The 11,682-nt window shown below is 35.6% G+C and overlaps 1 protein-coding gene across 1 annotated transcript in view; it reads left to right on the forward strand.

Moving 5' to 3' along the window:
* LOC121408733 (splicing factor, suppressor of white-apricot homolog) overlaps nt 1–10,125 on the forward strand; it is a 45,277-nt gene extending 35,152 nt beyond the window's left edge. The window contains exons 9-16 of the mRNA XM_041600344.1: nt 339–610; nt 1,530–1,883; nt 2,200–2,376; nt 3,117–3,306; nt 3,505–3,618; nt 4,463–4,543; nt 4,823–4,886; nt 5,419–10,125. Of these exons, the coding sequence (XP_041456278.1) occupies nt 339–610; nt 1,530–1,883; nt 2,200–2,376; nt 3,117–3,306; nt 3,505–3,618; nt 4,463–4,543; nt 4,823–4,886; nt 5,419–5,487 (1,321 nt within the window). The 3' untranslated portion in view covers nt 5,488–10,125. The remainder of the gene's footprint in view (nt 1–338; nt 611–1,529; nt 1,884–2,199; nt 2,377–3,116; nt 3,307–3,504; nt 3,619–4,462; nt 4,544–4,822; nt 4,887–5,418) is intronic.
* Nucleotides 10,126–11,682: the final 1,557 nt, after the last annotated feature.

The following is an 11,682-nucleotide window of genomic DNA, read 5'->3' on the forward strand; positions in this document are numbered from 1 at the left end:
AAGACTCTCTTATGACACCTAATGCAATTAAGGTTTAATTAAAGAATGCATGCTTTCTTTGTAGGATGCTAAATTCATGTTTATTATAAATATTCAAGTCCACAATTTGTTTTGGCCAAAATGAGTTGAAAATTAGACTCATTGGTAAAGGCCTTGTAGATTATTTACAGAAACCTTGGACTCAAGTAGCAAAAACATTTGAATGGAGTGAATTAGTCTCTTAATTCAGTGAATTAACCTGCATAATATTGGCATCAGTTTAGGAGGTTATATACCCTTGGAACAGCATGTACTCATTCATTAAATTCTTATCCCTTGCTTTTATTCATCATCCATAGTGCAATGGAGCCCCAACCACTCCCAATCGTCCCACCCCCTCCTGACATTCAACCAGTCATAGACAAGCTGGCCAAATACGTGGCGAAGAATGGGGACGAGTTTGAGGCAAGCGTCCGAGCCAAGTGTGACCCTCGCTTTGAGTTCCTTGTGCCATGGCACAGCTACAATGCTTACTACCTCGCTAAGAAGAAGATGTTTATCCAGGAATTCAATCAGGGTGCAGAGAGCAGTAGCGGAGACCAAAAGAGTGCTACAGATAAATCTAAGAAAGGTAACACAATCTTGCACAATGACAGTCGTCATTCATTTGTCTGTCTGTCCCATTTTCATCCTTACCATAAGTAAAGAACTGTGTGATGGATTAACTTTCAGCTTGTACAAGTATGCACATAGGAGTCATGATAATCTGATTAGTTTTGAGATGTCAAGATAAAGGTCACATTGGTCTAAATATTTTGCTGTCCTGATTACTGAACTTGAGGGATCCATTTCAAACTCGGTTAATGTATGCATCTATGAGTGATGAGTGAGGATGATCTGATTAGATTTGGGGGGTCACAAGGTCAAAGGTCACAGAGGTTATTAATGGCCAATTTTAGAAATGTGTGGATGATATATTTTTGGTTTGGCAGTGTTGAACGTGTGAATTTAGACAAGTGCAGTCGAGGATCCATCTAGTTACTTATTGCAGTACAAATGGGAAAAATTTTAGAGACACCCTAAACATCTAAGGCTTGTCAACAGGGCATCCACAATCTTTTTCCTTGGTGGCCTCCGATTATTGAATTTTGATTTGAATTCCAAAGTAAAAATAAATAAAAGAAAATGTCTGATATTTCAGTACGACAAGTTCAAAATTGCTTTGCAGAATGAAGGCAGGACTGCTAAAGGGAATTCCAAATGTCAACAACAGTTATTAACAACCAAGAAAGATAAACAAACGATCTTTTTCAGGACCAAATAAATGGTGTTTACCACAAAATTCCATAATAAGGATCCAATATCATAAAGAACTGATTATGGTTACTTTGCCATTATAGTAATTACCATGGTCACAGGGCTCAGCTGCAAATAAAAATTAAGGTATCCATTGAAGTTACCATAATCATTTTAATTGTCTCTATGAAGTGGGCGAGTGAAGTAGTAGAAAAAAACCCCTCTGCTTTGAATTTTATCCATCCCTGATACAGTGCCTGTTAGGTTCCCTATCAAGCCAAAGAAAGCCGAAGAGCGAACACTAGAGAGGAAGAGCGCCCTCCCTGTTGAGAGCAGCAGCGACTCTGACGACCAGGAAGACTCCAATCAATCTACCTCAGCAAGCAATCCTCAAGTCCGCAAGTTGCCAACACAGGATGTACAGTACAGAGATATGATGGTCCATGATGAGAGTGAGCAGCGGTATGGTGGGATGCAGTATGACAATCAAGGAGGGGTCCAAGGCACCGGAGAGGGGGATGCTTTGTACCCCTATCAGGAGTATGAGCAAGAAGAAATGGATGATAGAGGGATGGTGGAATATGGCAGGGAGCATCAGAGAACGGGAGGTGAGTTGTTAATGATCTTTAGTTCATGATAAGTTACAAACAACAGTAAGAAGTTACTAAAGTCCTGCAATTGGATTGGCTAATAGATATTTTTCACATTATTTTCAATGATTTTTTTCTGAAATGGCCTGAGTAATTTCAGATAGAAACTCTATCTTAAGATGATCTTCATCAAATTAAATTGAGCTTATTTGAAAAAAAAGCCATAGTGGTGCTGAATTAGCTGTTATAGGATTATTTTGGTGAAAAGGGGTGAGGGATATACTTTAGGGTCTGTGATATATCTTAAGATAAACATTTTTGTTGTTTTGGACAGGTAACCACCAACGATTAGAAGACAGGCTTGCTATGGCTGCTAGGAAGAAACTTGCCAGTGCTTCACAGGAAAGAAGTGTACAGGTTGAGAGGCGCAAGAAACTAGCTCTATTTCTTAGTCAGGTCAAGGATAGACCTCAGGCAGCTGCTGCAGCTTCTCAGGAGGGTGGTATGTCAGGTACTGATGATAAATGTCATAGCAGTGGTTGTTTGGGTTGTATTGGAGACTTTTATAACGGTTATTATCATGGTTGTTATTAGGGTGCTTGTAGTGGTGATGGTGGTTGTTTATGGTTGGAGGATTTTAAACTGGTGATTGGTGTGCTTGTTCTGATATTGGAATCTTTAGTTATGATGGTGTTGGAGATTATGCTGATGATGATGGTTGGAGATGTTATATTTTAGTCTTTGATGGGGGCATGGTTGTGTTATTAGAGTTTGTAGTGGTGGTGGTGGTTGCAATGGTAGATGTAATAATTGAGTCTTAAGTTGAGCTATAGTTTTGGAGTTTGTCCTGGCTTTGGTTGTAGGTGTGATAATTGAGTGTTTAGTGAAGGCGATAGTTGTTGTGTGATTGGACTAATCCGTGATAGACATGACACATGACAGTGTTTTGGGGGTGGGATGGGGTATTGCTGTGATGGTAGTTGAGGTGGTGATACTGGTTGTTATGATGACAGTGAGGATGGTTGTGTTCTGCTTGCATTGTTAACAAGGCAATATAAATGTAGGTTCCCTCAGTCATAGAAAAATGTCTTTGGTCACAAGTGTGGATGATTGTTGCTATCATAGCATACATGTATCTATTGGATCTAGCCAGGGCAGCTGCCTGACTAGTTATCTGCTTTGCTGTTTAGAATTCCTCTCATGCATACATAGTAATTATCTATGATGTTAATTTTGTATACTCTAATTCAGATGCTGAAAGAGACTACAGAGAGGATTCTGATAGGGGCCACCTGTCAAGACGACAGAGGTCTCCTCCAGTTAGAACAAGTCGTAGAGATAGAACAGCTAGCCCACCTTATACCGAGAGCAGAAGTAGTAGGAAAGCGCCCTCTATGCCCAAATCTTATCAAACAGCTGTCAACAGAGAGCAAATGGAAAGGTTAGAGAAATGTGTCGAAATTCTACTGTTGGGTATTATTGAAATAGAGCAGTCTTATTGGAGAAGAAGAATACATGTTGAATCTATTTCATGTGTACATGAAGAATAAAAACATTCAACATTTTTATGAAATGAATATTTTCTATGATTACTCCAATGAACTTATCTTTTATTATCATTATTATTATTATTATGTAGGGAAAGGAGAAGAAAGCGTCATTCCAGGTCTCGGTCTCCCTCCCCTCGAAAGATGAAGAGAAAGTCTCCTCCTCCATTCAGTGCAGGCACTTCCTCAGCAATTGGCAGGTCCAGGTAAGGATGGCGGGTGATGCACTGGTATAAAATCATTTTGTTTAATTTGCAGATGGGCTGACCTCATCTTGTTTTACTGGAAACTGGACTAATGACCGCATTTCCTCTCCCAAAATATATAGAATAAACTATTTATCAGGCCAAGTCAAAATGAGATCAATTTGTAGGTGTCTGTATTAGTTGTGGGCAAAATGAAGTTCGACCTCAAGACTGCATGAGGTCGTATTCTGATAAACCCAGTTTTACCTCCAATAATCTTAGTCCTCACTTCTATGTAATTTTCATTGAAAAATTATATTGTACCATAGTCATTCACTTCTTAATTTATTTAATAAAGTTGACAAACTCTAGTCATTGCAGGAATAAAATAATATCTACCTAGTTAGTGAGTTTTGCCCACTTTTCAGAATATAAGGAGCAATATCTGAAACCCTTGTGGAATATTACAGAAATGTGAGTTTATCATAGTTTCTAATTTAGGTGAGCAGTTGTAGAGCCATTTCATACTCTTTTTCTCAAAAGTGGGCATGTTAGTTAATTTCGTGTTGGGGAAAAGTGAGAGTTGTCACAATTGCACCCATTCAGCTAATTTGAAATGCTCTCATTTGTTTGGTTATTAGGACTTGACGGAATTCATCAATTTCATTGTTTGTTGGTATTTTGATCATGCTCAAACAACGTGTTTCTGATTTCTCTCTTTAAAAAAAATGCCATTAAGGTTTTGGTTTGCAGTATAAAAATGTGATTAATTCAGTGAGCATTAATAGATTGACCCAAACATATTCATACAAAAATATTAGTTTTCTTTTTAATTGTAAATATTGAATTTTGATTTGTTTTGTAGTTCTACATCATCTCCATCATATGAGTCATTCCAAGAAAGAGAGGCCTCACCAGGCAGTGATTCCACTTCAAAGACAATCAGGTAAAACAAATTTAATGACAAAACAAAATAACAGGGTAATAATGTGAATAAATGCCTTGATCACTCAATAAATAGCATTATCATTTTTTCTCTTTGTAGGATGCAAACTAAGATGCTTTGGCATACTTGAAAGGAGAATGGGTACCCCACTAAAATTTATAGCTATTGTAAAGCTTGGGAAAATGATATATATATTTTTTAAAAACATTTATATAAAATGCAACATAAATATTGTAAGTTATGATGATTGTTGATAATTGCCTTTTATTCTTTTTTTAGCCAACCGAATACCCAACAAGCCAGTGGATCTGAAACCAAGACTGATGCTAAAGGAGGTGCCAGTGTAAGTATATATCAATCCTAAAAATAAAAAAAACGAAGGAGTAATTACACTTATTGAGTGAAAATGACACCATATTGATCCATTAGATCATGCTTGAGTGAGTAAGTGAGTGAATGCAGTGAATATTTCTTAGTATTATTAGATCAAGGCTCACATCCTTACATTTGATGACCTTCAATTATTATGTATGTTTTAAAAAATAATTCTTAAGACTCTCCTCTTTCACTATCAGCAGCTGAGCGAACACTCGTTAGTTTCATTTTGTGTGGCTTATTCTAGTATATCGATTTATTTTACTTTTGTCCTTTCCTTTTCCTCAATAGAAACACCTAATAGAGCATTATGTATCTTATCTCTTTTAGATAGTTGTTATTGACTACAGTTATTCAGTTAACTTTCATTGGCCATGGTAGTCCAGTGGGTTGTTTTGTATGTACCTTATTGTGTTGAATATTATATTCTTTGATATATTCTTGATTAAAAAAATGATTATGAATAGATGTGATTGTTACTGTGCATTTACCTTTCACAGGACTTGCGAGCCAAAATACGTGCAATGCTAGCAGCTACAATGAGTATGAGCAAAGAGGACATTGGATGATATCGGTTGAGGCCAGCAATGAAATGGTTGTGGAAACAGGAGATGCAGTGGAGTACTGGAATCTTTTTTAACGCTAGGATGCAGAAAGCAGTGTCAAAGGAGTTAATCTTTGCTATTAGTAGGATGAATGAGACAGTGTTGCCCATGATATTCATATCATTCTATAAAGCAAGTAATATTATGGATCCCTCTGGTGTAATTGATAGAAAGTGACTATGCGAGTTGTGCTTATTCAATGCTGGATATGGAGATGAAGACATTGACGGATGGCTCCAATACCAAGGTGTAATATTTAAACTAATGACAAATCTAATGGGTTAACTCTCCTCTATTTATTCTCATTTTTAAATCTTTCTTTCAAAGATCTTCCTTCTCTTTTAATTTTAAACAAAGATTAAAATAAACAAAGAGAATTTTAGATAACTCAGGGACTTTCTTTGATTATTTTCAGTGTGTGAAAGAAAAAAAAATTCTGAAAAAGCAAAACTGTAAGAACATCCCGATAATATTAAAGAGGGAGTGTGTGTTCGGATGGTGGTGTGTTAATCCTGATGTGTAACAGGGTTGTTCTGACAGCTTGTAATGTTCCATGAGATTATATTTCAACTTTTGTTACTTAGAGAAGAAAAGGGAGATCTGAGAAAGCTTTAACACTTGAAGAAGTAACTCCAAGTTTTTAACCCTTTCACTGCTACTGTTAACGTTTTATGCAATGAAGACCTTTAGAGGTATGTGTTCAATGAAAAATTTGTATCAAGTAAGGAGTGCATGTGTGTTTGTGTGGATAAATCTGCATTGGATATGTTCTTTGTGTACGTATTTAGTCAAATTGCCATGACATTAATATTTTTCAGCATATTTGTGCTTCTAGCAGCAGCAATTGCTAATATCTATGTATGTAAACTTCTGCAGGTATTGTACAAAAGAAAGTGATCTTTTGATTGAAATATATTTGATGTCAGGGAATGTGAATGTTAGATGTATTTTTTTTCTCAGTTTATTTTGTTGTGAGGTAGATGTACTTAATCACATTCCTGAAATTGAATGACATCATTTCCACAGGCAAATATTATATCTGCACCTGTATCCAGTAAAACATTACTATTACATAAATATGTGATGCTTATGAAAAGCTATTTCAAATATTTATTTTTCAAAGACCATATTTACATGTAAGATTTGTATTTACTCAAGCTGAAAAGCAATATCAATTTCATCTTGTTAGTTATTTTTGGAAATGGTAGTCATAATGCAAGGGAGATATATGTATTTATCATTGTAGCATTGAACTAATTCGTGGTTGTACTTTGTAATGTTTCAAATAAAAATAAATGAATGTTTGGTGCATTTCAGTTTAAAGCTGAGAATTACATGCATACAATGAGAAATATGTATTTGATTGAATTTTGACAAATGTTCATTGAAAAATTATAGGTAATGTACTTTGTATTTGTGAATGAATTATGCCAGAATGGATTTTGAACCAAAAGTCATTGAAGTGTGTCAATATCCATCTCATTTTTCACAATGTTGTATATATCTGTGTATATCGTAATGATTTGAAAGGGTGAAAACTTGAAATATACGAGTAAGCAGAAGCTCGATTCATGCACTGTATTTCATACACTTACTTGAGATGTTGATGGTGCATAGAACTGATAATGGTTAAAACTCATTCTTCTGATATAGACCATGTACCATGACAAAAATTGATAATGTATGTTCATTTTTGAGGACTCTTCACTGAATACTCTTTCTTTTACTTCGACGTTTTCTTGTTTCCTTTTATTGTGCTTTTCCACCCTTTATTTTACAAGTCTGTACAGGGTTTTCCATGCTGAAAAAAGTGTGTTTTGCTCTTCATTTTGCTCTTTGCTATGGAAATGAAACTTGGTATATTATCTAGTTGGTAAATGGACATTTGGTCTACACATGCTTTCTGTGTTCTGTTTGGTCTCATCCTACATATTCTTTATAAATACACTAGTTCATCTAGAACCAGTTTATCTACTAACTATTTGATCTAATTGCCATTTAGCCCATTGGGTATGTCCATTTCGTCTCATATTTGCTGGTCTCCAACACCATGATTAGAGCTACTGTTATGAACCCTACTTTCATTTGACAAAGTGGACAAATGATGAGTACGCAAGGTGAAAATAAGACCATCTCTGCATTAGACTTATTTGACAATTACACCAAATGCATAATAGACGAAATGGATAGTAGACCATGTAATATTAAAGAGTACATCAGAAGCAGCTCAAGTGAATAGAAACTGATCTAGTCACACATAGTATTCAGCAATGATGACAGCAGGATAAACAAACAGTTCTCGAGATGCGTGATGTTTTGTATTCTATGTACTTGTTATATGTGTGTTTTTTTTTAATTGTGCTGTGTTTCCCGCTGAGTTTATGAAAGAATATGGTCAATTCCATAAAATGATCAACCATTTTGTACATGCAACCTCCCTTTTTACTTCATTCTGATTTCATTTCATGAACTGCTCAAGCCATGATAATTTGAGAGCATTACAGCTTTCTATATGACCTAGAAAAGAGATATTGGAAGGTCCAATTTTTTTGGAGATGGATGTACATCATGAAATTGTGATTTTTTGATTGATTTGTCAATATTTGACCATTTGATTTGTTTCATTTATTCAAGTCTCCCAGGAAGGGAGGTTTGTATACCATTCTCATTTCTAAGACACATTTTATTTCAATCGTATGGAAAAATCTGATCTTGGAATGATTATTGCTGAGCATATTGAGCAAAATAGTTGTCCTTCCCCTTCTTCATCTCTCATTGGTGTTTTCATTTCATGAATATTCATAAGGGCTTTCCATTGCTTTTAATTGCTCCTCTGTAATGAACCGCTTCACCTGAAAGTCTTTCTATAATAATGCATTCTGATGGTTGTTATAAGTGCATTTGTTCTGAGTTCAAATTGTAGAAGTGGGACTATGGGTAATTCTATGTAATGCACATGATACCTTACATTGTTTCAGGGCATCAGTTCCTGCGCTGATGAATTACATCCACAAATGTAATATTGTCCAATGCACATCTGACGAGAGTAGATAAAAGGAAAAGAATACTTCAGAGATTTTTAGAGTTGGGTTCTTTTATAGATGATTAACAGGAGTCCTTGGGAGTGTTTTATGAATCAAATGGTGATTTTCACTGACAATTGTTATAAGGTACTGAAATCCTTGCATCTGTTTGGCTGAGAATAAATCAGTCGGAGAAAATCACTTTTTGCTGTGTGAATCCTCCCCTGGTTATGAGCTTGAAGGGAGAAACTATTTCTAAGTGGTTGGAAATGTTGATTGTAATGCACCCAATGTATTCCGTCATTTTTCATTCGCCCAAATGATGAGAAATGAAAGACGTGTGTATGGTCTGCACACAGGAATGAATATGTGCATCACACAAACGTTCTGCTCTTTTTATTTTTTTATAGGGAGGGGGTCATATATCAAATTATAAAAGTGGTTATAGTGATACTTAGCAGGATTTCCCCCAATGAGCATTTTAACAAATTCTACCAGTTTAAAAGCCTTTTTGTAGTAGGTTGCAATAGAGGTATCGCACAATTTGTTATTATGCATATCTTGCTTGGTTGTATGTGTATATTTGTCACGTAGACATTATGTTTGTAGGTTGATCTGTTCACAAGTGTGATTTTGTTGTCTTGATAGTGGTTGTCAGAGTTGCTGCATGTATGAGTCACTTAGCATTATCTTTACTAAAGAAAGAGTATTCAGGATGTAATCTGCAAATATTTCCAATGTGTACACAATTACTGGCCTGTATTCTGAATTCTGGTATAAAGTTGTGGATGTGACACATATCTCAGAATACAGGCCACATTGTGAAATCTTTTTTTAAAATCAATTTGAAGAATATATTGTCAATACATAGTTTGAATGCTTACTCAAAAACTGTATTTGGATATAGCCTTCCAACATTTATTGTACTTATCTATATGCAAAGACGGCACAGAAGAATTTATACTCTTTCCCCAAGTTTTTTTTTCGTCGGGAAAGTAAAAAAGATTGTCTTTGAAAGGCAATTGAACTTGAATGTTGCATGCTAAGTGTATTTGAGAGATTATACATTGTATAAACTTGGCGTGTGTTAGTATTCAGTTTTAAAGGGAGATATCTCTCATGAAATATTAGCTTTTGCAGTGCAGTAGATTTGTAGGAACCAAAGAAGTGTTCTTTTTTCTGATTGAAATGATATTGAATAATACAAGCTGTTATTTGCCATAACTGAGGATCACATTTTAAAGGACATGAAGTGTGATTTCCAAAGACTGTGTTCAACTTTGTTGTAGTAGTGCTAGTTCATGTGTTTTGCTATATGTTATGCTAATTTGTAATATATTTGCTATGGTCAAAATTTAGGTATTTTGCAAAGAAACTTGAGATGTGTAAATTGTACATTTATTTTATTGAATTGATCTAGATGGCTAACAAAGGTGGTGATTTGTTGCCCATCTATTTAGTTGTTTCTACTCTATTGCCATTTCTATAAAGGGCCTGCTCACCAGACACACTGTAAATAGTCAATATGTAAAAAGTGAGAGAAAGATGAGAGAATAAACTGTTTTATCATTCTTTTCCAGAAAATGCTGCAACATGTTATGTTTTATGTGTTCAGTTCAAAGTCTAATGCCTTTGGTATTCTGCTTGCATTCCACAGAATAGGACAGCGATGTCGTGTTTCTGACATTGAAATGTTAAACGTTGAGTGCTGCACATGTTGAACATGACGAAAATCTTGCTTTGAAGAGCAGTATACCCCAGTTTCCCTTATCAATTCTCTTCTCCCAGTACTACAAACCCTATTGCCCTCAAGCATGAAATTTAAGTATAGAAACACCTATTTCTTGACCTCGGTCCGAAGATGACACACCCCAGCATCAACGGTCACAGCAGGGGGCCACACACGATGGATTGCAATGTGTGTAGTTCTGGTGAGTGCATGGAGTTCCATGTATACACGCATTGATAGAAACTTTTTTCTTCCTTTCTTTCTCTCTCTCTCTTCCTTCCTTCCTTTCTTTCGTTAAGACTGTATCATTGCGCGAGTGAACGGCATGCATCCCATATTTTCTTGCTGGAATGCATCGCGGTCCTTGCATGCTAAGCATACCTTAATTTTTATTCGCTTACTTTCCTTATTTCGAGGTCGATTTTCTTCGTTCGAAATTGAAAATGGACTAGTATTGGATGTCTGAATGTAATATGCCTTTGAAAACGTGATTAATATCGAATACAATAATTTCATTCCGAAGATCCTTCTACAGGCAGACAAGTCTTACGTAATAGCACAGCTGTTGTTATCATTTCGTCCTTGGCTCAACGCTCGTTTAGCTGGCCCGTGGTGGTGAAATTGAGACAAGGGGATTACCTGGCCAAGATGGGTTTATCGGGGTTGGAAATGTTGAGATTTGCAAACGAAAAATGGGGTATACGACCGCAGTTTGCAGTCCGAAGTGCGGTCGAGAATCAAACGGGAGATTTTCGTAATGATGAATATACACTACAATCTAACTGCAACCAGAAACACATCAGATTTTGCGTCAAATATGAAAAGTTCAAATAAATTAATCTTATTTTGAAGTTCTGAGTATTGCTAGGAATATTAAAATCAGCATTCTGCTTTGATGCAAGAATTTTAGTATTCAGACAAGCTATATGAAACTTTGATCATTTTATACACTCAGCAAAAAAAGTTCTTGGACACTTATAAAAAATAAAATATTCCATATAGATATTTTATTAAAGGCAAATTATTGTATGTCAACATGACCAGACAATATTCCTCTTCCAGTATGACATGAAATTTTCATGTGAACAGTCATGCATGGGTGGTTAAATGCTTTAAACAATAGCAATGTCAGTAAAAGAAAATTGCAAGAAAACGATCAGCCATTCTTTCAGTTGTGAAAGTTTATGTGGCATAAATATCCATCAAACGATAAAAGCAAACTTTAAGTCAAATACCTCTCTAAAAGAGAAGAGAAAGTTATCCACATTGGATGCATCACTTTTCCACGAGAATTTTAAATCAAAGTTTATCGATGAAACAAATGTCAAATTCCAGAATCTTGGCATAAGCAAAAGAAAATTCAATATCTCGTTTGTCCACCCTGGCTCTGAATGTGTGCAGCACATC

Source organism: Lytechinus variegatus, chromosome 2, assembly GCF_018143015.1.
Source record: "Lytechinus variegatus isolate NC3 chromosome 2, Lvar_3.0, whole genome shotgun sequence".
Lineage (NCBI taxonomy): Eukaryota > Metazoa > Echinodermata > Echinoidea > Temnopleuroida > Toxopneustidae > Lytechinus > Lytechinus variegatus.